This window comes from Andrena cerasifolii, chromosome 16 (genome assembly GCF_050908995.1).
Source record: "Andrena cerasifolii isolate SP2316 chromosome 16, iyAndCera1_principal, whole genome shotgun sequence".
NCBI lineage: Eukaryota > Metazoa > Arthropoda > Insecta > Hymenoptera > Andrenidae > Andrena > Andrena cerasifolii.
Window position 1 is genome coordinate 2530153 of NC_135133.1, and position 27773 is coordinate 2557925.

Genomic DNA, 27773 nt, shown 5'->3' on the forward strand with positions numbered 1-27773 from the left:
CAAAATATATACCTACTATTTTGATATTTGTTTAAAGTAAAATCCAGGTATCGAATGAAACTGTTAACTTTTATAAATAAAAATTATTTACTGAACTTTCAACTTTTAAATCATTTCTTTTCTGTTTTAAGTTAACACTTTAACTCTGTTGTAAAAGTTCAGTTTCAATAGTTATTTTGTATTCGATGAATAAAAATTCTGAAGGATCATATATTTTTTATAAACTAAAATATAACTTAACATTATTTTCTTAATTAGCATTATTTGAGAAATTGAGAGCAAGATAAATATAGAAGAGAAAACAAGTTGTGATTGTTATATGAATATTTTATTTTACTAACAATAAGAGGAATATTGAACAAAATCTATGTACCCTATAACGGCAAATCTGCTTGCCACAACTTTAACTTTTTCAGAGCAGAATAAATGTTACTGTTTAACTGGAACTTTTTTCTACCTCCAAGAACCCCTACAGTACACTTTGTTGCAGGAACGTTGCAGAACCGTTGCTGCACATTACAATGTTGCAGGTTTCTTGAGGTTGCATTGCAATGTTACAGCAACATTGTGGAAACATTGCCGTGCAATACTGCAATGGCCACGATTGTGCAATGTTCCTGGAATATTGCACACACATTGCCGTGAAATATTGCAATGGCCACGTTTGTGCAATGTTTCGGGAACATTGCGCACACATTGCCGTGAAATATTGCAATGGCCACGTTTGTGCAACGTTTCGGGAATATTGCGCACACAATACTCGCGGAATATTGCGCAAATACTGCGGTACAACCTACGCGGAGCGTTTCTGAAATACGAACACACGGAATACAGTCTTAGATGCCACAGGCAACCTCCGAGGGAATAAATGCGAACATGGAGAATATGTGATCTAAGTAATTAATACAATTACTTAATTAGCACTATGAGATTTAAGCAAACTGTTAAACTCTATACAGCAATAAAAGATATTTGTAAAGAAGTCTGAGCTGTGAAATGTAAATCCACAAACACTAAAAACTAGAAAATAAAAAATATATATATAAAAAAAAACAAATGATGTTATGTTAAACGATTGTATTAAAAATGCGCTAAAAACTAAAAAAAAAAATTTCTTGTACTACGCAGGATATTTCATAATAGAATACGAATCAATTTAATACAGCATCCAGCGTCGAAATGCATTTGTTTTGAAATATCCGGCTCCACGACTAGGGAGATGTAATGGGATTTGACAAAACGAGCCTTCGTTTTTGAATTATTTGAGTTTAAAATTTGACACAGTAGAAAATAAGTTCGAATACGTAAGGAATCTTCTCAATCAGCCGTTGTAGCTGCGGCGGTAAAGTGTTCGTCTACGGTGTTACAGGTCGCGGGGGTTCAAACCCACCCCCCTAGAGGGTAAAGAATTTTCAATGAGCAAAAGATACACCACGGGCTTTAGACTACTAAAAAACGATTCTGCACATATTCATGTCGTCGCGTCCCTCACAGACATGTCAATATATTTTATACACCATTATTTTTATTTTTAGACCTACTGCCCGAAACGTTGCGGGACCATTGCTGTAATATCTCCGAAACGTTGCGTGACCATTGCTGTAAAATTGCGAAACAATGTTGCAGCAATATCTGCTGCAATTTACTTGTAACGTTTCGGGAACATTCCGTGCAATGTTCCAAATGTTGCAGCGCAACGTAACTGAGACGTTCCTGCAACAAAGTGTGCTGTACGGGAATATAAAAGTTCCCTATTTATGCAAAAATGTATGGATACAAGTTTCAGTGAATACACTTCATTTTATAACTGTTTTCTTGGAATAGAAATGATAATAACCAAAAAATTACTGGTATATCATACCTGATTGAAAATTTCAACAGTTTCATTCGATCTTTGGTAAAATCACATCACGTTTCTACTATGACGTCGTGTTTGCGCCGCCAAGTGAAATTCAGCGCATTCTCGAACCATAAGACAATCATTGAGAAGTGGGAATGAGCCGTAATGGAGATGGTATCAATCGAAGTAACAAGGTAATAGATGTCCCCGTTAAATTATTATGCACACTGTGTGGAACATCTTCAAGCATGTCTTTGGATGAACTTTGAATGGCTCGTAATTCGCTGGAGGAGCGTAGTAATAATAGACAATCGCGTCTTCGAGTTGAATGGAGACAGGAACTTGATCAGATTCGATTAATAAAAATAGCAACGCGCATAAGTATCTTGGTGCATCAATGAAACATCGATCTTGCGAGCGCTATTATACCAAAGAAACTTCTTACGAGCTGCCTTGAAAGTTACTGCTTTAATAATGGATAGAAAATGTGGAATTTTATCAGATTGAAAACGGCGAAAGAGTTAATCAAATACTGCAGAAATGGAAAGTGCAACTTCCAAGGGAAATTAAGGGGTCATGCTCAGTCAGGAGGCAGAAAGAAAAGTGATATTTGGGAATTTTTTTCTCGAAAACTGTAAGAACTTTTTCAAAACCTATTTTGGTATTTGAAATAGTGTATTTTTGAGCTTACCTCATAATTTGTTTATTTAAAAATATCTATCATTAACGTCCTCTCGGGAAAGGTGTTCTGTGGAAACAACTGCTGCTCAATACTGGATCATAAGAAATTAAAAATTCGAAAAGATTTATTTAATATATTAAATTATTTAGTCTTTGAACGAAGGATTTTTCGAAATATAAATTTGGGACAAAATAGCGGTCGCTTTAAGGTAAAGTTGCGATTTTTTACAAAAACACCACTCGTTTTTGATCAAGAAAAAAAATATGCAACGAAAAAGAAGTCTTTCGTTCAAAGACTAGATAATTTAATATATTAAATAAATCTTTTTGAATTTTTAATTTCTGATGATCCAGTACCGAGCGGCAGTGGTTCTAGAACTGCCTCCGAGCGCAGTCAGTGGCACTATTTCAAATAGCAAAATATTTTTTTAAAAAAATACTACAGTTTTTGACAAAAAAAAATCCCAAAAATCACTTTTTTCGGCCTCCTGATTGACAATGAGCATAGCCCCATAAATTCCTGCACATTCCACTACATCGTCGCTTTCAGAAATGAGTATTAACCTGTTAACTGCTTCTTCACCGGGTAAGACGAGTCAACTCGTCGCTAATATTAAAAAATTGCGCTCGTCGCGAGAGAGTAAAAATATCATTTCTTTCTTATTACTTCACTCTCTCTTTGTTTTTTTTCTTCTGTCATTTTTAATGCATATGGTTAATAAATTAAATTAAAAATTCTTATACTTACTAATACTATTTTTTTTAGTAAATTGTTTATTTATTTGGTCGGCGAATCCTTGCACCTTTAGTTTTATCATTCTACTTGTACCAGAAATAACATTAAGACATATTTATACCTGCCGTGGGCAAGGCGAGTTAACTCGTTTCCTGCCACTTGTGACCACCCAGCCGGGAAGCGCTTTCGATCGAAAAGTGTGCTAACATATAGGAATGCCGTGTTTGAAATGGGTCTAAATAGCTTTGTCACTCGACAGAAACCACCGAGTTGAAAGTATGAACGCGAGAACACGCGTGACAACATAATCACGTAAGCGTAAGATAGTACCCCTATTATTTTTTCAAATATTCGCGCCAGAAATCGTGACATTCTATAAATTCTAATAAAAATAATAAAAATAATTTAAATTAAATTTGTTTCAGTGTGTATTTAAAATAAATTTATATCCATTGTGGCCATTGTAAATTTTGGGAACCAAATTTCCTAAAGCATTGGAAACAATTGCCTAAATTATCCGGCTGATATAAAAGTCCGTATATCAAAGTGTATGAGCTAGCGCGTTCATCAGTTTTCACTTCTTTTACCTCGGATACTTCAGAAACCAATTGTCACGTCAACTTGAAGATTTCTTGTGATCGATGCCTCATCACAAGGCACCATTTGGCCCAAATTCATTTCTAAAATCGTGGGAGCAAAAAGGGGCGAGAAAATCCCTCGTCTTTGGGTCACTCTTCAGTCCCCTGACAAGGAACACTATCGCAAGTATATGTCACAAAGGTCACAAAAATGTAAATTAAAGATGCTCCAAACAGCTGGTCTGACCTTGAAAAATCAACAAAAGTGGAACAGGGGAAAAAAGAAAAATGAGGGAAAGAGAATGACAAATCTGTCTGTTCAAATTTAAATATCTGTATTATATGGAAATAAATTATAGTGTATGAATGATAACTCATTAATGATAGATAATAATTAGAAAAAATTAATGATAATAAATGATAATACTAATGATGTCAGTGGCATGTTTAGACTGTTCTTCTGGTTCGCTGGTTGCAGTCATTGTGAAATTTATTATTGCTTCAATCACTTTTTTAAGCCTTCTTGTCGACAAGATTATCATAAATGTAATGGTTAATATTACTCACTGTTGTGATTTCATTAGTATCATATGATAATACTAATTATTATTATCATTAATTTCTTCTAATTACGATCTATCAGTAATCTATTATCATTCATTTACTATAACGTATTTTCATATAATAGAGCTAATTAAATTTGAACACACGTATTTGTCATTCTCTTTCTCTCATTTTTCTTCTTTCCCCAGTTCCACTTTCCTCAATTTTTCAAGGTCAGACCAGCTTTTGGGAGCATCTTTAGTTAACATTTTTGTCACCTTTGCGACATATACTTTCGATCTATATAAAAAAATCTACGCCATTCCATCGTCAATTGAATAGTGTTCCTTGTGAGACACTTCAACTTTACGAATGTACCGTGCAAGAATCAATTATCCAAACCAATACCCTCCGCCAATAAGTTGAAACAATCGAGCTGCCCCGGTGCCATTTTTATCATACTCCTAGATACCCGATAACGGGGCCACTCATACATAAATGAAATCCCTCGAAATCCCACGCTGTTTACTCGCGATCAATCGAACGGAACGGGGAAGACAACTAATAAACGGTTAGCTTCGCGAGGGGTACCGATGGAAACGATATTGAAATCGGGGGAAATTAAAAAGCCTCCCTACCTCCGCCGTGGAAAATTCGATGCACGCAATCAGGTGAAAACGCTGGGAAGATTGCTAATGGGGAAATCGTGTTGAACTTAAAGATGTCCCTCTGGTCGAGGGCTCTTACGTTCGGTCTGCGGCGCGTTCCCGCCCGCAGGAAAACCGATCGAACGTTCCGTTTTTTTCCCCCTATTTTTCCACTGGGTCAGGCTCGCCGCGGCCGAGGGTTGTCACTAGGAAGTCGCGACCATGCTTCCACGTGGGAATTAATTTCAACGCGACGGGATCAGGATCGCGCGTGGAAAGGGGGTGCAAATTCGCAGTAAAACAACGCCGGGGGAAAAGTACACTTTATGGAGGCTCGGGTAACTAGGCAAACTTTGGGGACTTGTTCTAGACGCCTCGAAGATTGCGCTTGTGTAAGTGGAGATGCTTCTTTACTGAGTTATAAAGACGTTTTGCCTGTGATGGGGTTTTGAGTAAATGGCTGGCACGGTTGCAGAGCATACTATTTAATAAGTTTTGATGAGCCTAGTAGGTCTGAGCCGCTGAAGGGTAAAGGCTGAATCATGGCTAATTTTCGATTACTTATTATATTAGGTATACGATATAAGATTTTACAACCCCAATGCGAGATTGGAATGCGGGTTTCGTGAGGGATTTGGGATGGATCGTAGAAATTTGATAAGCTCCCATTTTCATTTTTCGGAAACTACTTAGTTTTGTTGCATTCGTTAGTGAACACTTGTTCGCGCACATTTTTATTCGAACGATCTCGGGTTCGAATGAACTTTTATTCGGATAAAATTCCGATCGAATGAACTTTCATTCGAACATATTTTTAGTCAGGTAAAATTCCATTCAAAAGCAGTTTTATTCGAATGAACTTACATTTTAATAAATGTTTATTTGGATGAAATTCCAGTCGACTGAACTTCGATTCAAATAAACTTTGATTCGTATAAAAGTCCATTGAAATAAAATTCCATTCGCGTCAACTTTGCTTCGGATTAACTTTTGTTCGAGTAATGATGGAGTTTTATTGGAATAAACTTGCATTTTAATTGATTTTTATTCGCATTAACTTCCATGCGAAATAACTTTCGTCCACTACTAAGTAATTAAATGATACCCCTCGTTCATTATCCAAGCGAAACTATTTCCAACAGCACGTAAAATTATCTACCACTGCAGTCCAACGTTCCCCCAGCTTTTTTATTATTCAAGAAAGGAAGAGCGGCAGAGGATTCGTGCTTTATCGCGAACGAGTAGCACCATTCGATTCGGGCCGCAGGAGCAGCAGCGTATAGGTGCGTCCCGCTGACAGGACACTTTATTTATTGCCACCCACTGCACCAGACTCCTTGCATTCTGATATTTTTTATGATTGCGCACGTATAACACGCAACGTAGAAAATATTGCTGGCGACCGAAACTGACGTTACGGAAATGTAATGCCAGTGGGGTACGTTTCGAAGGATTTTAAAAGAGATAGAACGGGTGGAATTGGAATTACCGTGGAATGGAATCATGATTATTAGTATAGTATAGTATATACACTTTAATTCCACCCCTCACTTCTCATTTCTATTCTATTTTCTATGTATTTCTATTTTCATTTTCGTTCTCATTTTCATTTTCATTTTCATTTTCATTCTCATTTTCATTCTCATTCTTATTTTCATTCTTATTTTCATTTTCATTTTCATTCTCATTTTCATTCTCATTTTCATTCTCATTTTCATTCTCATCTTCATTTCCATTTTCATTGTACATTTTTCATTTCTCATTACTCATTCTTTATCTCTATTTTTTCATTTTTCTCTCTATTGTTAAGTATAATTTGATATAGTATGCATATATGTAGATTATTTTTATTCAACACGCAAAATGTTATGTATCCTTGCTATATAATGGGTTCTAACCCGTTTATGATTAATAAATAAATAAATAAATAAATGATTGTCCAGTCTCTTAATTATTAAGAATTAAAGATATTTAGACTGTTGATTAAACAAAATGTTAACTATCTTGACTCCATATTATCTGGATTTTCGATTACCTGAATTCGATTATTTATTTCATAGCTAAGTTATCAATTATTCCTATGCCCTATTGGTTATATTATTATTGTACAGTACCTATTTGAATTTCCAATAATATAAATATTGATTACTCAAATTGCCAGTCACCTAAATTACCCGTTACTTGATCTCTCAATTACCTAAATTATTAATTGTTTAATTCCCAATTACTTATGTTAGTAATTACTCAAATCACCAGCTATCTAAGCTATCAATTATTCAGACCTCCAATTACATGAATCACCAATTACTCAAACTTCCAATTACCTAAATTGCCGATTACTTGAACACCCAAATACCTAAATTATTAATTACTCAATTTTCTCAACCAATTATTCAAATTTCCAGTTACCTAAACTGCCAGCTGCTCAAACTTTCAGTTACTTAAATTGCTGATTACACCAACTTCCTATTGCCTAAATTACGTTTTACTCGAACACCAAATTACTTAAATTACCGATTACTCCAACTCTCAATTATTTAATTCCCTAGTTGCCGAGTCTCCCAGTTTTCTTCGTTTTCTACTAAAATTTCCAGCATTCAGCTTCCCAATTTACTTCAACAAGTATAGCAACGTTTCAGAGTAATGCAACGTGCACTCGCGCTACCCAGACTTATGTCCAAATCACGGTCAGTCGTTTCAACTACATATTTTCTTCGATAAGAAGTAAGGGGATGCTGCAACTTTGAACTATATAGTGCTGTGTAGGAGACGCTTTTAGTTGAACCCTTTTCTTGCTCTGACGTCTCCTATCCCTATATCACCATCCACGTTTACCAAACCCACTATGCTCCAATAAGTGTGAAACTTGGTGCTCAGAGGAGCCATAATCTTCACCGAAGCCCGCGGCGGGCGCTTGAACCATTTATTTTAATCTCTCGTAAATCGTAAAACATAGTATACGTTCGTTTCAACAATTCTCCCCCGTGACATAGTAAACCAGATTTACTCCCTCAAGGATTATCTACATTCTCCTGGTATCCTGCGTTTCCTTCACTATTCGAGTAACATCTGAACATTTAATTTGATTTCTTACCCTGTCTACTATATGTACGTATATAAATTCCAATATTCCCCAATCTGCTAGACTTTTTCACTGACTTTTTCTCCTTCTATATTCATTTTGTATTTAACTAACACTCTATTTGGCCTTTCATCGTAGCGAGAACCTCACTTGAGCATTTGTATTCTCTGATTTCGCTTGACAAAGGAATTCGATCATTTTTGCAGCTCAAAGAATTCATGAAATGTAACACTACTTCAAATTTAACTTCACAAGTACAGGTAGTTATAGTTTTTATACCAAAGATAATATTAATGGTTATTATATCGTTTTGGTTTTCTTTTAAAGATAATACATCTTTGTTGGTCCGAACCTTCATAAATAAAATGAAAGTATAATAGAAAGTAGCATTTTTAAAAATTTGGTTCTGTGGTGAGCACTGCCATTCGGAACCAGATTATCTGAAATTAAAAAACAAAAAAGATTTCGCTAGTGTATTAATGTATCCTCAGGTTGGCGGAGAGAATTTTCCGAAATATTAATTTAAAACAAAGTGGCGGCTATCTAAAGTTGAAATCCGGATTTCTTCGTGCAAAAATCACGCGAAAAAAATCAGGATTTCAACTTTAAATAGCCGCCATTTTGTTTGAAATTAATATTGCGGAAAATTCTCTCCGTCAACCTGAGGACACATTAATATACTAACGAAAACTTTTTTGTTTTTTAATTTTCGATAATATGGTTCCGAGTAGCAGTACTCATCGCAAAAGCAAATTTTTAAAAATGCTTCTTGGTTATCGGTTATTAATTTATTATAAACTTAAATATTTTTCTACGAAAAAATTACCAAATGCTCTTTAAATGTTGCTCTTTTAAGCGCAAAAAGTTTTATAAAAATATACGCTTCCTCTTCTTCAAAAAAAATTCACAAATATTCGCCTCTTTTCGTCCGCGTGACTAGGTATAACCCCTTAAGGGTACTAGGCAGTAGTGCCTGTCTAAAATGAAGCATTTCTGTTTCAATTAATTACAAAGAAACCAATTGAAACTGAGACTTGTTCTTTGGCATAAAGTTTATTAACATCATAAGCTGTAAAAAAATTGTTTGTGGAGTCAAAAATATGCATTATATACTACGCTACAGATGGATCATTAAAAAGGCTTATTAAAAAAAGTTTCTTTTGCTTTACAGTGATAACTCAGAAACGGAGGTTCCAATCGATTCAAAACAAATTCGAGGATCTTCAGAAAATGTGTAGTTTCGGACCAGACCTAAATTAAAGTTAATGAAAACTCTTATTCTTTATGAAAATAAACTGAAACCCCATCGAGACCCCATTGATGAGGTTTTACCACCCCCCAAGCCCCAAAAGGTGAGGTCCTAGTTTATTTTCATAAAAAATAAGAGTTTTCATTAACTTTAATTTAGGTCTGGTCCGAAACTACACATTTTGTGAAGATCCTCGAATTTGTTTTGAATCGATTGGAACCTCCGTTTCCGAGTTATCACTGCAAAACAAAAGAAACTTTTTCTCAAAAAGCCTATTTAATGATCCATCTGTAGCGTCGTATATAATGCATATTTTTTACTAAACAAACCTGCTTTTTAAAACTTATGATGTTAATAAACTTCATGCCAAAAAACAAGTCTCAGTCTCAATTGGTTTCTTTGTAATTAATTGAAACAGAAATGCTTAATTTTAGACAAAAACTGCTGCCTAGTACCCTTAAGTTAAATACTTCTTCGAAACCATTCCGGACATTCCCTACCCCAACACTGCACCATTCAAACTCAAATAAAAAAACAAATAGGGTAAACCAACCAGTAAATGACCGAATTGAATCTATAGATCCAGTAAATGACCGCATACATTTAACAAGAATTGTACTTATTAATGTTTGCTTAATACGCGTGACTAAAAATATGGGATATTAAAAGTGCAACTACGCTCCACTTATAAACATATAATAATGTTTAAATTTATAACTGACATTTCTTTGCCTAATGGTCATTCACTGGTACGCGGTCAATTACTGGTTGGTCTACCCTAGCACGAACATCGTTTTTACTTACCCACAGCTCCCTGCACCCTTATTGCCAGCAGCTCCAACAACCCTATCGATCATCGGCGCATCACAAACCTTACAGCGTACACCACAGCAGTGTCGCACACAATTCGATCCACACACGTGGGCATGCCGAAGCGGCGCGTGAGAGTAGCGAGACACCAGCGGTACCTGCTCCTTGGCGATATTTCGACGGCGCTCGTTAAGGTGGCAGTTAAATGTGACTGGAATTCCCGCGGCGATGCTTAATTATATTACACGTCTGCCACGAGTAGATTGCCCCGTTAATTAATTCGCGTCCACCGCGTTTCTTCCTCTTTTTCCCCGAGCCACACTACTAATTAAACGGGGCGACAGAGCAGCGACGGAGGCGCGAAGACGCTGGTAATTGGCGGTCCGGTGGCCAGTTTCACCTGTGCACGTTGGTCTGCCCTCGACGTAAGTCAGGCATTCGCTTCTTCTCCCACTGGCCAGCGCAGAATTAACTTTCAGTGATCACTCTCGCGGCCCACTGTTCTCCTGCCAGTTTTGCCTGGCATCCCCTTCACTGGCAGCGTGCAATCGAGCTGACTCAAACGCGTCGGCCTTCTCCGCTCTTTTAATCTCCCCACTCGCTGTGTTCCCTAGTTGCCGCTTTCCGGACGCCCCGATTCTTCCTTTAATTACTCTTTGCCGCGAAACTGTGTCCCCTAGTGGTCTCTGTTAGCCTAACTTGTGGAACAAGGGATCTCCTGGTATGCTGGTTTCACTTTCGAAAGTTTCACCATTTCTGAAAAGGTGGGTGTCATAACTCGGGTGAGACGCGCAAGGCTACTGCAACCGGTTCGTTCAGAGTCCTGTGAACGGTGCATTTGGGATTTGTTTCTGGGTTAGTTTGAAGGTTCCCAATGACGTTGGTCTTCTTGTTGTCGGTCGGTGTCGATGCTCCGGGATGTAATTAGCATAATTCGCGCTTAATCTTCAGCATGACGCAGCTTGATGGCGCTGTGACGAGCAACTAGGTGGACGTTGGCTGCGATGGCAGGCTTCTTGGTACGCTGGGTGCCTGTGATCAACGTGGGTCGTTGGTATTTCAGATCGTTTCTCTGGCTTTTTATATGCTTCTTTTGGAATGGTAATTTGACGAGGTAACTAGGCAGTGGAAGTTTGTATATTTGTTTATTTACTTGTGAAATAGAAGCTTCTATTTCGCCACTGGACGGTTTTAGAAATGTAGGTACCTACGTATATTAGGTAACAAGTATTCATTGCGCATTTATCAAAGGATTGGCCATTTGTTTCTCTTTAAACTCTCATTAGTCAATAACTTATGTAAGAGAGTACTAAATATCAACAGTGACTTGTCGTTGATACCTCATTTCAATCATCGCAACGCACACTTTCGAACGTATCTACAGACATAAATAACAACACTCACTTCACTATTACTGTGTACCCAAGGAATTCATTTTAGGTCAATTCAGAATGCAAACCGAAATTCTCAAAAATTTTCTCTCCATCACCCGCCTCTCAGCATTCGAAGTTCATTAATCACTAGACACCATGCTCTTTGTTTTTTGCCTCTTTCAAAATTCTCTGCTGTCATTAAAAGAAATTATTCACCCTCGAGGAACACAGTATTCCACTTCATCGTACTAAATTGTTTTTTTTTTTTAAAGTCTTCTTAATGGACAACGTTGTTCTCCAGAATTTCCTTTGTCTTTTATAAAGACTGCACGTCTTCGCTTTCAAATGTAACGCGCGCACAAGATAGTCCTATCTTCGAATTCCTTTTACGAATACTTCCCAGTCCCAACGTGCCAGCCGATTTCGAATTAGCCACCAGCCGCGCCGACAGTGCCTCGCGAACTGACTAAGGTCAGCTACTGACTGTCTCGCGTGAAACGGAGCGGGGCTCTTGGTGCAAGTAAACAATCCTTCCCTAGTGACACTATCAAGGTGCCACCATACGGGTGATTAACTTCTCAGAAATTGGCTGTTGGACAAATTGAGCGTTGCCAATGTAGTTTTAGGGTGTAAATTTGTACGAGGGATTTTGAAAAGGTGTTCGAAATGAGGGACTTTCTGGGGATTTAATGAATTTTGATACAATTTTGATGATTCGTGTGACAATCTTCTCCAAAGTGGCGGAGTTTATAGTTACTCAGAAGTACCCATTATAATTTATGATTAGTATATTTTTAATTAGTACCATCTACCAAAGAAATACTCGAAGAAAATTTGCTGGAAGAATGCAATAATATCAGCACGAATTTCACAGAAAGTTAGTTGAATTTATACATAATGGATTAAAGCTGGAATATTGGAAGAATAACTACTTATTATATTTGTTTGTATACATTAAATATTGAAATTGGGCGAATATTTTTTTGCATGATTTTTGTTACTTCGGCGGATAATAATACTTTTTTAAATAAACTGTGTACAATTTTTCAACTGAATGCAGCCAAAACAACTACCTATATTAATGTGAATTATTTAAAATTGCGAATTCTTACTTTGAAGTTGATTTAATAAAAGATGTTACATATAGGCTGGACGAATAGTTTTGTGAATAACTGTAGTTATTTTATGCGAAGGTGAATGCTGAGACTTTGGAATATGTATAGACTAGATCTTCTTAGGAACTCACGTCTGCGTAGGGGTTTCTGAAATTCAATATCACGAATTTTATGTTTAGTAAGCTTGATGATGATTAATTAAATTGTTGGAACCTTTGATCGAAGAGGGCCACGTGTTATATCTTAAAGAAAGAGTGGTAGAAATTGAATTAAAAGTAAAAGTATGAGCTACAAGAGCTCCTAAAATTGAGTATCAGGGATATGTATTTTGCGTTTAATAGACTTGGAGATAATTAAGCATAATAAGGGGACTTTTGTTTGGTTGCTTGAGTCCCTGGTGGGGAATGTGATAGAAATTGAGACAAATATTGATATTTCAAAAGTTCGTAATACTAAGAATCAGGAGTTTAAGAAATCTACGAAATTGAAATCTAGCAACTAAATGAAATCTGGTAAGTGAATTAAATAACAATTAAAGGAATTCATTACTTTTAATGAATACCAAGACTAAGTAGTGTATGAATCGTTCAGATTTAAATATGTAATCTTCTTACTATTTAAGCAACGCAAATATTGGAAACAATATTTAGAAACCTGCGCTTGCGTATCGAAATTTTTAATTTGGAATTCTAAATACTACCTGGAATGTATAAAATAGAAATATGGAAATATGGAAATAGTAAAAGCCATCCAAGTTGAAAACTAGAAATGCAATTTTTACAGTAGCTAAACAAGTGGAATTGAAACAAAGCCTGCTGTTGTCAGTAATAAACATTTCAAGCATGCATATTTCACATTTCCCACACTACAAATTTTTTAATAACTTAATCAGAATAATAACTGGTTACTGATACCTTTAATAGCAAATCACACACATATCTTTAAAGCATCTTTAAAAACCACAGATCACAATTATTATTCCAACACAGAATTAAACACAGTAACATTTTCAACACTTTTATATTGTTTTGTTTTATTTATCAGTATAATGTAAAGAACAATATATTTAGACATATCGATACGTTGAAACAGCATGGACGACATAAATTCACGATCTGATTACATATTCACGGTTTATTTGTATAAATTCGTATGCAGAGTGAGATCACAATGTGCTATTTTAAAAGCAACGTTTACTAAAAGTTGGAATGCGCGTTAAATTTAAAATCACAAATTCTTGGCACATCCCCAATGGCCCTCGAGATTTAAATTCTACCGTACGTTCTCGTACACTTTTTCAGGCACAAGTGGAATATTACCTATGTAGATAATAATTATAACTTTTATTAAGCAGAATTCATACGATTGAATAAAGTCGTTTGTCTTTATATTTACACAATACAGTGGCTGGCGGATAGAGAATTCAATCCCGGGATCCCGGCTGTTTTTTGGATTCCATTTTTATATTTTTTAAATAGTGAATTTGGAATTTCGACCGTAAATTTTGTTTAAAAAATTTTAAAACATATGATTTCGGCGAATTAAAATTTTAATTGACCGAAACTGTGCGCCGAAATCATATTTTTATATTTTTCAGTTGTTCATAAAGTAATTTACGTTTTTAAAAATTCTCGAAATTCTCGGGATATGTTATAACTCGATATATCAAATCCCGGGAGTTTTAGAATCCAAAAAGCAGCCGGGATGGAATTCCCTAGTGGCAGACTGTTTAATAAATCTTGAATTTATTCATCCAGATTAATTAATTTTTAAAAACACTTTTCAAGGCAAAAGTTGGGTGATCATGCATGGAAAATGAAGTACGAAGGAATACTCAAGGGTTTTAATATTAAAAATAAATTCCAAAATTAGAGCTTTTCATGTACTATAATCAAGGTGGAGTGTGCAAATGCTGTGGTGGGGGTAATCTAGCGAGCATTTGAATTTGTGCAGACTATAGCTAGGATTTAGTTAATCTTCAATAACATTTAATGTTGGATACTTGTCGTACACGGTAGGAAGAAATTTTAATTCTCGAATTCGAAAATGCTACAGGCAGGCCAGTAAATTCTATCGTTAAGTCTTGTGAAGCAAATCTGCAAGTCACTGTAGAAATCATTAAAATATTATAATTACCTACAAATTGCAGAGTATTATGTATGCGCATTAAGTCCAAAGTTTAACTCTATAATTTATTATGCAGATTTTATTCTAGCTCGTGTTTTTCCGTTTGTTCAGCCTGATGACGATTCACAAAATGCAGCATAGCGTCGGTCATGTGACAATATTAAATAACGTTAATTGTCAGGCGAAGGCTTTCAAGTTTTTACATGTCACGCTACCAAGCAGGAATTACGGAAGATTAAATTGTCTTACTGCTGTTTAATTACTCTGATAATATCACACGTAACACAATCCTTAGCCAAAAATAGTTGATGTTCTTTTAATTGCCGTGCGATGTAACAGTGCTGTGGTGCGAGATTTTCACGTGGAGAATCTTAATTCGACGTTCGAACAATTACTCGGAACATGGTTTGCTGCGAAACCTTTATTAGCGAGAGAAATCAGGTTACCCGAATTTTTTTGAATCTGTGAAAAAAATTATCGTAAAGAAAATTGAATGGTTTTTATGTTGTAGAAAGCTGTGTAATTGAATTGTTTAAAAATTGTTGCTTTGTTGTGAAACTTTTACTAGCAAGAGAAATCAGGTTACCCAAATTTTTTTGAATCTGTGAAAAAAATTGTCATAAAGAAAATTCGAATGGTTTTTTATGTTGTAGAAAGCTGTGTAATCGAATTGTTTAAAAATTGTGGCTGGGAACATTTTCCTGTTTAAATTACAAATTTTAAAGTATTATTTAGTTTTATTACGCAGTTCTATATGTCATAAAAAGACATTAAGTTTTCATTGGAATAATTTTATTATATCCGCCACAGTTTTTAAGATATACTGCAAAATGGGAACACACTCATTAACCCCTAGGGGGTGCATTTAACTCTGAAGAACCGAAATTTGGCACAAACGAAAAATTGCCTGATACTTATTTTGAGGTCCTCTATAAACCTGTACAGTTTCAAAAAAATCGGAATGTTCGGGCAACCGAACTTCCCTTGTAGGTTGCATTTCAGAAAACATTGATTAATCTTAATATATATAAAGCAGAAAGTGTTTGTGTGTTGGTCTGTCGCCTAAAAATTTTCGAACGGTAAACTCTGGGTTCACGAAATGTGTCCCAGCCCATGATGCCTAGCTAAGGGTACGTTTATGTTGGAGCTAGGAAAGAAACTAAAAGAGCGTCGATCGGACGCGTTTATCGTTGGTCATCTCTTAGAAAACGTAGATCTGTTCGTTGCTCCAATATAAACACTTCCATTATAAAACAATATAATGTATTTCGACGCTTCGCTCGTATCGTCGCTCTGATCGCTTATCGCAGCTTGAACATAAAAGTACCCTAATCCAGATGAATGTGACTATTTTCACAAAAAATAAAATAAAACAATAATTTTTTTATAAAATCAGAATCTAAATTTCGGGCGAAGCCGAGTAGTGAAGATAGTGTTACATAAAACTAGGAATTGAATTCTTGATCGCACTTGTGATATTATGCTTCATATATTGCACTTTGCGTAATATGTATTATGTTAAATATATATATATATAATACTACATTTGTAATAACATTACATCCTAAAAAGTATATTCATTTTAAAACTGTGCTCCATATGTATCCATTCAGTTCTATTATTTGTAGAATTTTAATTTTATTCTGTTCTATATTTTTGTAGAATTTTAATTTTATTCTTGAGTTGTAATCAATGCTCGCTAACTTCTTTAATACGTTTAGTCGTTTATAGCATAGTTCATATATTTAACGCGACTGTATCTTTACTGTGATCCTGATAAGCCAGCGACGTACGGAGTTTTGATTACTGTTAGCAGAAATTATAGTAGGTTTCACTAATGAAAACTTCGTGGCTTAGAAATGAACTGAAATAAACAGATGTCTCTGTTGAGTAACGATAACTTTCCTTTAATACGAGTGTTAAATTGACTAAATTTCGCTGAAACTACATTTTATACCGCGCTCCATTATTCATTCGGGGGTCTGTATGCATTATTCAGACCAGATTCCCAGGAAAATTAATTACGATCATTCTTCAAAGTACATTAAACTTGACAATCTCGATATTAAAACTACAGAAAAGGGATGATAGTTTACTTTCGAGAAAAAATACATTATTTTCGTTTAATTAACAATCACAGAGGTATCACTCAAAACGTATGCTATAATGCCAACTAAACTCGAAATTTAAATGGTAAATACTTTGCTTCCAACCTTTCAATGGTTTCCTAAAAATTTATTTCGAAGCAAATACTTTTGAGCGACTATTTGACGATTTGCCTAAAAGAAATATTTACAGGAACAGGCAAATAAAGGCATAAATTATTTCAATGGCACATCCTCCCATTTTCACAATATTTTATACTTAAAATTTACACTCTTACTCCTCTACTGGAAAGTAGATTTAAACAACCCATAACAGACTCTACAATGAAAGTGTTAACTATATAATTAAAATTCTTGAAACTTTATAAGATCAAGATCTTCCTTAGCATCTGGAGTTTAGCAGCTGGAAGGTTCCGCTATTTCCCGAAAAGTCGTTATTTTGATTAAAAAGACTATGGAAAGTACATTTGCTGTGGGCGCATAAATGCGTTCGTTAAGTGCGTGCAGCGTGTGCGGGGAACGCCCATAAGCGTTCAGCGGCTATAGTTAAGAGATGCGACGAGGGGAGTCCCGCACGGGGCATACGCCGAGGGTTCGAATTATCAGCACCCGAAGGGTTAAACGACAGTTAACCCTTTATCTACCGGAAACCTATTAATAGGCTTTTCAGCTGCGAACGCTATCGGCTGTTAGCCTATTAATTGGTTTTTCAATTGCTAACGGGCAAATACGTGAATACACTCCCGCGCGATAGCTCAAACCGGACCAGTACTGGAGTGGATTCCACGCCCAACCGAGTCGGTATTTTGTGCGTGGAAGCCTCAAATATGACCGGTTAATAAACTGTTAAGCTGAACGTACAAAAAGTGACAAATTTATATCGCGTAGAAGTATACAACGTAAAATATGAAAAGGGAAAGAAGGAGGAGCTAAGGGAACACCTGGAACCAATCGAGTCACCTCCAAATCATGCAAGTATTATCTTTGCTCGCAGTGATAATCGTATCACCGTTGTACGAGAATGCACAGCTGAAAACGTCGTCTGTGTGGCCCTCGAGTGTTTGTACGCAGCAACCATCCTCCAAGGACCATAGTCTCGAGGTTTTGTCCAAGGAGGAAGTCAGCAAATGTTGGCCGTTCGGACTGAAACATACTGGATTGGATATTGCGGTTAATTCGGGGCTAAGAACGCGAAACGTTTAATAAATATTTCCATAAACGAAACAGTGTTTCTTCAGATTTCATTTTCACAAAAATGTATTCTTTCATTCCTTAACCCTTAACTGGTATACTGTTTTTGGCAAACGTGACTGGTATACTGGGGTCGTGGCAGACCCCAGATAAAAAAGGACATAGAAATTAGGTAATGTAGAAAATAATAGAAGCGTAGAAAGTTAAACTATTATTTTAAAATTAATAAGAAATTCAGTTTACCAACTTAGACAACCGAAAATTGTAGATCGAACTTTGGGTGCTTGGGGTCACGAGCGACCCCAGGATACCAGTTAAGGGTTAAGGGAACTTCACAAGTCTGCCGATGTCGGATCACAATGTGCTTCAAAGACTGTACTAGTTTCCTGATTTTGTATAAACTGACGTTTGTTAATATTACAACTGTTGAAGAGTCCTGGATTTTCTAGTAATAATTAACGACTGCACTGTGGCTGGAAAGTTTGATAGAGGCAAGCGAGTTTACTCAGCCTTACTGTTTTAATTAATGAAGGCTGCAGATGTGCATCTAATTGTTCGAAATTATCGAGTGGAGTGAACTCGTTCTATCGAGTGGCAGAATGTAATTCTGTTTTAGGGAAACATGTTTCACTTTCAGAAAATAGTGTGTTGAAACACGGGAACACGTTGAACAGGATTCCGTCGATCCAACTTTCCGCTGAACTTCGATCAGTAAGACTTTTATCGACAAAAGTTTTCCTTGCTTTTTTAAGTAACTGCTCTGCTATAAAATTTCCATAAAGTTCATTGAGTTCCAGTTTCTTTTATTTCAGTGGTTTAATGCACACTTAATTACCCAATTCGCTAATTTACTATTTTAATCCATATTTAATTAGTCAATTCACTGTTTTACTACACATTTATTTGCTCAAGTTCCCATTTACTAATTTACTACTTTAATGTAATTAGCTACTCAGCTTACTAATTATTCCTAATTTGCCACTGCGATTCACTGTTTTCAGTTAAAATTGCTACCATGCCTACTGGCGATCTTAAACATAGGATTACACAAAGGATTCGATCACCTTTCGACACTTCTTCGCGATGACCCTCCATCGTGGCGAGTTGCTGGAAAGCGCTGCTCACGTCCCAGACACGCGAGGTGGTATCACTGCTCGCGGTCGCCAATTTTTTACCATTGTTGTCGAAGGTCAGGTCCAGGACCTCGTCGTCGTGCCCTCGCAGAGTGGCTAAGCACGAATACATTCTCGTATCCCAGACCTTTGCCGTCTTGTCCATTGACGACGTCGCGATCAACGTGCAGTCGAAATTGTACACGCAGTTCGAGAGGTCCGATCGATGGCCGATCAGTACGCTTGTTCGCCTAAAACGTAGAAAAAGGGAAACGAAAAAAAAAATGTATATACATGTCGATTGGACAATGATCAGAGATCTTATGCTTAAGGGGGGAGCCTGGTGTAGCGGATCGAAGAAATCGATTTTTTTTTTGCATAAATCAATAGTTGAACATCACGACAATATGTTCCCAAAGCCGCAAAACGAAATTCGAAAAATTAAAGCGGATATAGCCGGTTTTGCTACGGAGCGCCAGGCTACCACAAAACTTTAAATGCGTTTTTCTCGAAACGACAGTTTTACACTTTGCGGGCAATGTAACTAAAAAAATATTCAACCAATCGACTTGGCCTTGTGCACGGATGTTTGTGAACATTTTCTTCATAGTACTAAGTTATTAGTATAATGATATTGTTTAAATAAATAACTTTTTTTTAGACATTTAAGGGAAAATTTCGTTGGAAACAGTGAACTTTTTATTCAAGAGGCCGCCATTTGTTCATTTTGCATCTTTTAAGTTTCAAATTTCTTCATTCTGTGCGTACTCTCATAAACTAAAAGAAAATTGTCCGATTTTTGGTTTCAGATGAAACCAAAAGACGCTACGTTGCCCGCAGTGCAATAATTGCGTCGCCAACGGACTGGGCATAACTTTGTTATTTGTCGCTCTTTTTTAATAATTTTTTTTTGTGATATACCTTAACCTGTTAATACAATATCCTGAAAGTTTCAGAAAGATCTATCAAATACTTTCTTTAAAAAAAATTCCCGAAAAATGCCTCGATTTTCAATTTAGTTACACCAGGCTCCCCCCTTAAGATGTTGACAATGTCGGACGGGGTTACTTGACTAAGCATAGGAATACCCCTAAAAATCCTACTTTTTTTCTTCAAGATGCAGTCGAGGTAAAGAGTTTAGCTGCTCAAATCCACTTCCCCTCCCTTCAAACTCTCAGGCCTTCCAAATAGACCATACCAAACAAGTAGAAAATAATTACAGTACCTAACACCATGATACTTAATAAAAAAAAAACAGTGTGAAGGAGTGAAAAAAAATATAAAAAATTTGTTGGTTGCAGGATATATTATTATTATTATTATTATTATTAAACGTCTTTATTGCAAACAAACAAGACACAGCAGGTAGAAAACAGAGAGAAACACGACAAATGCATAGGCGGGGTTCAGTCAGGACTGTTTTTCAACCCAACCTTAAACGAGAACTTACGAGGCTTAAAATTAATACAAGAAAAGTAAAGAATAGAAAAGAATAGAAACGACGAGAAGACGAACCGACCAGATCGCAAAATATCATTAGAATTGTAGAAAAATTATAACGGAAAGATTTACAAGAACAATTGAAAGAGGAGGGGGTCGGAAGAGCGCGGATTTCGGGGGGAAGCGAATTATAAAAATGGGGGGCGACATATATATGTACGCCTTTCGTATACTATATTGATGGAACTGGCTGCGTATATATACGCCTTTCGCAGGCAAAGGGTTAAAACTGAAAAGTAAAAGTCAAGGCAACTAACCCCATCATATTTGTCAACTAACCCCACAGCCGGGGTTTGTTCACTTATTCGTCTCACTACTCTAAATACAATAAAAACTACGACCTAGACTCAATTAAAACAATTTTAAAAATTAAGCCTGTATACCTAATGAAATTTGTAAACTTTCGGTGTGCAAAAAGTCAACAAAATACCAATGGTCTATTTATAAAAAATTAGAAATGTTAAAAATTAGTCAACTAGCCCCGGTCTCCCCTACTCTTCAAGCACTTAATTGTAATATGAATTTTTCATTGAGAAATTGATAAAATTGAGAGTTTCATCAAAATGCAGCTGTACCTAAAAGTCCTAGTGTCCCAGATACTGACAGTGCCATCGAAGGAACCAGTGATTATCTCATTCCCGTCGTCGTTAAAGTGTAGAGCGATTACTTCTGCTGTATGACCCTTCAATGTCCCCACTTCGTCACCTATCGGATTAATTTCCAGTGAAATGATACATCCGAAAAAGTTTGAGATAAATGTGCGCGACCTCGACCTTTTGTTACGCGCAATGTAAAATTTTAACGATTATATGAAATTTCATTTTTGGCAATTTTGGCGATTTTATAACCGCCATTCTACTGTATATCGCGATTTGATAGTCGGCGTTCTACTGCACCACTATGCGTAAAACTATTAAACGTTTTACCACAGCCCCTCACCTGTTAGCGAATGGAAAATCTTTGACGTCATGTCCATAGAGCCAGTCGCGATTTTACTCTGCGTGGGCGAGAACTTGGCAACAACGACTTCAGCGTCGTGACCCCAAATCGTGGCTAAGCAGTGGCCTGTCCGTGAGCACCAAACTTTCGCAGTTTTGTCGAACGAACCAGTTACAATTTTGTCTCTGAAGCAAACATATATAGAAGTTAGCTTCGAAGTTTATATTAATTTAAATGTATCATTGATTATTTAGCTACAAAATAGAACGCTATCTATTATATTAATAACATATTTCTCTATCTTTGATTTTTAATTCATCACTTAATTACTTTGACTATGTCAAAAAGTATGCCATATTTAAAATTCTAAAAGTATATCCGCTTTCAAATTTTCATAACTCAAGATTTCCTCTGATTCATAGCTTTCACTGGATTCAAAAATTAAAAAAAAATTTAAATTTAAAAATAATATCCACGTCATAAATACAGAAGATTGTTTAAAGCAAAATTAGACAAGCACCGAATATAGGCGGTTTTTGCAGAAGGGTATTTTCGTAAATCTATATTGCTTAGGGGAAGGTGTTGTTCCTTTGACCAGTTGTACCTTCGACCACCAAGTATTACGGAGCCATCTGTTAAATGTATGTGAAAATAAAAATTTTAGTGCATTTGTTAGCCATCAGATTTGTAATTTAATGGCTTCTTGTAAGGACATCGCAGTTCATGTGACCACAGAAAAATATTATTCAATTTCATAAGGAAAAACTAAGTATTCTTCCATTTCTACACAACCTCGTAAAATTTTAATAAGTTAATATATTTTAAATTTTGTTATACTAAGCTGTAGAAAAGACTGTGGCCAAGAAGCATGCAAGGCTTGGAGTCGGTCGGTCTGACCTAAAAATTATAATTTGCCATGTGCTTAATCAAATCGATGTGTTGTACCTTTGACCAGTCGAAGGTTCAACACTCTAGCATAGATAAAGAATTTAACGTAACTCGAGCTATAACTAACGACATAAAGGAAAGAAATTGTTTGCATAATGAACTTCGCTAAAAATAGTCAAATTTACAAATATGAAATTTGGTGTTTTCTAATCGGGGAAACGCCAGGAATCCAATACTCCTGTAACTGTAGAACAATATAAAATTTCACATTTCTTGCTTTTATTTTTAATTTTATTTTTCTTTGCCAGAGCAACAGCTTTTAACCAGGAAACTGTTTCTATAGTTTTTAACAATTGTATACAGTTTTTAGAATGAGATATGTTTCATGCAACTAACATTTGGAACTGTGATGAAACAGGCATCACAACAGTTCATGTACCTCCAAAAAATTTAGCCCAAAAAGGGAAGAAACAAATTGGTGGCGTGACATCAACATATACACCAGAGAAACTTGCTATTGAAGAGAAGAAATTTATAGTTTTATGAAAGAGAAATTGAAATTTTATAGAGTACTTTATAATTTTATGATATAGTATAAATTTTATAGTCTATAAGTTACTGTAATATTATAATAAACATTTGTATTCATTTACCCTGCTGGTCAAAGGTACAATACACCCTGGTCAAAGGAACAATGGGCTGGTGTACCTCTAACCAATTTTCCTTTATTCTTTAACCTGCGGTAAAATTGTAATAAAAAGTATATTAATATTTCCTAAAAATATATGTGTTAGTAATAGCCTTGAAAATTTGTACGATCCCTTTCCCCAATTTTTTTGAGCATAACTGAACTGGAGAAAATTCAAAAACTTCAAACTGGTGAAGGGTACAACACCTTCCCCTAGTATAATTAATATGTACATATTGAAGGGTGAAAAAAAAATGTTTTTCAGACTAATTCATGAATGTGTTTCCGGTATACTCCTCGTCAAAATGTCTGCTGCGTTTCTCTGGCGTTGTCAGTGATTTAGCCATACAGTTAACCTGAATTCGAGAAGACAAAAATTAGAAGCCTACGTCTATTACAGCACGCAGGGAAAAATCAATAATATGACAAATTCATATTTCATGGAAAAATTGAACTGTTTTGTTGATAAACAAAATAGAAGAGGGTCTTTAATTAAAAAAAAACCTACGTGCTGTAATAAGCGTAGGCTTCTAGTTTCTAAATATTTTGTCTTTTTGAATTCCGATTAACCACATGGCTAAATCACTGCCAACGCCAGGGGAACGCAACGCACATTTTGACGAGGAGTATGCCGGCAAAAAATTCATGAATTTGCCTGAAAAAAAAATTTACCCTTCAATATAAACATATTGACTATATGTACTAAACAATACATAGATTTACTTGCATTGTTTGTTTAAAAAAAAATTCCCGAAAATACCCTTACTTTTCAGACTGTTAGATAGAGTGTCTTCCTCCCCTGAAAGGGGTTGAGCGTGTAGGTGCGTATGTGGAAGCAGGCATAGCAAATTGGCAGAGGTATTTCACCGGTAAAGAGTGTATGAGAAAGGCTGTATCTTCGTTTCCGGCCGACGATGGCAATAAATGAATGGTAAGAGGAATGGTTAAACGACACGTACGAAGTTGGGTTGTTGAAGGACACGGTGTAGACCACATTCTTATGGCCTTCGAGAGTAAGAAGCTCCGCTCCACTGTCAATGTCCCAAACTTTACACGTTCTGTCATAGCTGCCTGTCAGGCATCTGTCGAAAAGCAGCCCACTTTACAAAACCAATGCAAGGCTAACACAGAGCTGAAAAACTGATGGTCACAACTTTTTTCTAAAAAATGTATGTTTTATAGGAATTTTGACGTCTAACTGAAAAAATAAGCTCAGGTTTTTACAAAACTTGCTTCGACGTTCTTACCTTGTAATATGCGATAAAATGCAATTTTTATTCTACTTTTCGAATTTAGCAGCGAAAAATATATTAGAAATAGCTACAGCATTGAAGAAAGTTTTATCACCGCCTGCATAATCATCGTTTTTAACTTTCACTACTGGGTTGAATGTTCCTTAAAGTTGTATAAAACTTGAAACGATGAAATCGAAACTTTGTGGGGTACGGAACTCTGAAATCTTTTTTTAACTCAAAGTTTAAACAGAAAAGTTCGTTTCAATATTCAATGAAATTAACTCGATGTGACTTCTGGAGACTTTATTATTAAAAGAATTCGCTGGAGCTCAGTACCTAACTTTTGGAAGTTGCAGAGTAATCCTGGAACAGATGTTCGAAACGGAAAAGCAGCAGCGAAAAATATGATAGGTACACACAGTAGATACTCTTAGTATTTAAACCATTATTGATAGATTTATGGATTACACTGAACTAAATTAATTATTGATTTGATGAACCCCTAAATAATCAATATATCAATAAGTTCGAAAGATTTATTTATAGATAATGGTATATCAGTAGATAACTTTTACCATTATAACGCTGGGGAACGTCTTCCCAGAATCTATTGCAAACGAAAAATCTTTATAATTCCCAAAGGAAAGCTTCCAGCTGAATGTAGACACGATGGTATTCCCTTATCCTTAACCCCGTGCATTACCATTTTTCTACGGGTCAACATACACTAGAGCTAGCATAAATGTGACGGTAAGGCAAATTTCTGAATAAGTAGATGATTTAAAATACAAGGGAGCTTCCAGGAGCCATCTGTTTCAGAATTACTAAGCCCCAAAAGGCTCAGAGACTTTCCCCCCACTGTGCTCTCGCTGCTATGCGCATGACCCTAGTTGCTGCTGCCCTCTATGTGCGCGTCCCACATGGACGCAAAATAGGCCACGTAGTGGGGGACGAAGGCCCATCAGGGGTCCCACTTGTGGACATTACTGCTATAAACGCAAGAACGTGATAGGGGCGAAGGTCGTAGTTAAATCTAGAACAGTGCTCGAGCAATTTTAATCGGGAGTACCTTTTACCTAGTTTATCGAACGCGATATTCGTAAGGGGCAGGAGATGGGTCTGCAGAGTCTTGTATTTGTAGTACGGTTTCGCGGTTGTGTCGCAAACTTTGCCTTGCAGCTTCTGCAGGGTCTCCACTAACTGCTCCATTACGCTCTCGGTTATTACCGGCTCGGACGCTTTTATGCTCTCCGCTAATGCTCTTATGTCCGTTCTGCAAAACGACACGTATACACATTCTACTTTGCTCCAAGTGATTCCGTCGAACAATCCCCGAGAACTTTCCGCTCTTTATCTTTCGAATTGAAGTAGTTTGTAAACCGAGGAGCCTGGTATTACGCTACCAGGTTTTATTAAGCTTTAATTACTCAGTCGTCAGGTCCAGGAGATCGATCATCTTCGTCCTGATGTCCCCGCCCTGCGTGTACTCCAAGGCGAGACCTGGACACAGAAAGGGGAAACCACCCTCAAGGACACTCGTCTAATTTTCGCCGAAAGTAATTCAGCGTGGCGTCGGTGTGTACCTGGCGGGAAGTAGCGAAGCAGAAACTTGAGCAGCTTCATGTGGAGGTTCCAATTAGGGGCGATACCAGTGTCCGCAATTGTCACGGGCCCGTGGATTTAACACATTGCGCGTTATGGACAGATATACGGTGATCCTGTGCGGTGAACGCCTATAGGCGTTCAGCGAGCACGGTTAACAGATGCGAGCAGTGGATTCCCGCACGTAGGATATGGTTAATCAGAATCTCACTACTAACGAGGTTAATTCTAGCCGTCTGGGTTCGCGCGATTCGCGGGGGTCGGTTTTATGCGAAGATGACCGTTCACCGACTCGCACTCGGTGCTGCAACGAGCCAAACGTGAAGGAATTCACGATAACAGGGGAATAGCGATGCCGCGCGTTACCAAGGAACGTTTGATCGATTCTTATCGTGCTTATACTGACAAGGACACGTTCCCCAACCCGAAAATTTTTATTTTAATGAAACTTCGTGTGAATGTATATACGTAGAGCATAGTGGAGTATGCAAAAATAATTTTTCTGTGGAATTTTACTTTGGAGGGGAGAAATCAGCCTTTTTTCAGATATCGCGATTTTTCGTATTTTTAACCGACTTCAAAAAGAAAGAGGTTCTCAGTTCGATGTGTTCGTATGTATGTACAGTGGCTCAAATTAATATTCGCACACTTTTTAAAATCGCATAACTTTTTTAGAATTGGTCCAAACAACTTGAGTTTTTTTGAGAAGCTAGAAGGATTAGTTTGCTAACTGACGCGTTTCGTCGTTTTGAAAAAAAAATGTATTCGGTTGTAATAGCGAAAAGAATAGTAAAGGTCGATTTTTAAACTTTTTTTTGTGAGCTTGTAATGAAAATTCAAAAAACCCCGTTTGTAGATTGCGGTAAGTTGTATACGTGCCTAAAATTTCATGAAAATCGGTTAACGTTGCTCCGAGCTACAAACGTTTAAAGATCGCAGATTAAGGTCGAGAATCGCGAAAATTCCCGAAATCACAAAAAAACTCACAAAAAAAGTTTAAAAATCGACCTTTACTATTCTTTTCGCTATTCCAACCGAATACATTTTTTTTTTCAAAACGACGAAACGCGTCAGTTAGCAAACTAATCCTTCTAGCTTCTCAAAAAAACTCAAGTTGTTTGGACCAATTCTATGAAAGTTATGCGATTTTAAAAAGTGTCCGAATATTAATTTGAGCCACTGTATGTATGTTAGTATACAGGGCCTGCGGAACCCATTATGCAAGTTATGCGCCTCATTAGGGCGCCAGCTGAAGGGGGTGCTAAAAAAATATAAATATATCGCATGCTTAGTAATAAAATAATCCAACTCCCACATAAACAAAAAGTAAATATAATCCTTTTTTGTATTGTACTCCGTAAAAACATATTAAGTAGAAAACCGGTGCAACAATTTGGGGGCGCGAAAAATTTTCTTGCATAAGGGCGACAACCATCCTCGCGCCGGCCCTGTTAGTATATATTATGTTTGTCCGCGAATTTTTCTGTAACTACTGGACCGATTTTCGTGAAACTTATTGTAGTTGAGCTTCAATCAACTTACAAGGGGAGGACATCATGTGGTAGACATCGATTTTGACGAGCCTTGACACGATGGATCTATGTCGAAAATCAGTAAATAGGTGTCCGAGCGTTTGTGCCAATGGGCCTTAATAATAGAGATATTTACATGTAAATTATTCAAAATTTCATATTGGCCGTGGGGTTTTAGTGGGTAAAAATCCCACAACTAC

At 36.5% G+C, this 27773-nt stretch overlaps 2 protein-coding genes across 3 annotated transcripts in view; both read right to left on the reverse strand.

Moving 5' to 3' along the window:
- The window catches only part of Oatp26f (Organic anion transporting polypeptide 26F), an 87430-nt gene extending 75426 nt beyond the window's left edge, over nt 1-12004 (reverse strand). The window contains exon 1 of one of the 2 annotated variants that reach the window (XM_076829664.1): nt 10161-12002. In XM_076829664.1, coding sequence (XP_076685779.1) covers nt 10161-10213 — 53 coding nt within the window. In that variant the 5' untranslated portion in view covers nt 10214-12002. Of the gene's footprint in view, nt 1-10160 lie in introns of both variants that reach the window. The other variant, XM_076829667.1, reaches the window with a different exon arrangement.
- Nucleotides 12005-16509: 4505 nt separating this feature from the next.
- On the reverse strand, nt 16510-26522 carry LOC143377880 (uncharacterized). The gene is made up of 8 exons (XM_076829679.1): nt 26023-26522; nt 25867-25939; nt 25509-25712; nt 24164-24286; nt 21629-21813; nt 21265-21394; nt 19142-19440; nt 16510-18039 (listed from the first exon to the last, which is right to left on the reverse strand). The coding sequence occupies exons 1-8, from the start codon at nt 26060-26062 to the stop codon at nt 17843-17845; spliced, it is 1251 nt and encodes a 416-aa protein (XP_076685794.1). The 5' UTR covers nt 26063-26522; the 3' UTR covers nt 16510-17842.
- Nucleotides 26523-27773: the final 1251 nt, after the last annotated feature.

Coding starts and splice junctions, on each gene's coding strand:
- LOC143377880 (XM_076829679.1), bottom strand. CDS start 26,062: ATGAAGCTGCTCAAGTTTCTGCTTCGCTACTTCCCGCCAG. Junction 25,940..26,022: donor GCTTCGCTACTTCCCGCCAG/GTACACACCGAC, acceptor TTCTGTGTCCAG/GTCTCGCCTTGGAGTACACG. Junction 21,395..21,628: donor GATTTTCCATTCGCTAACAG/GTGAGGGGCTGT, acceptor TTAATCCGATAG/GTGACGAAGTGGGGACATTG.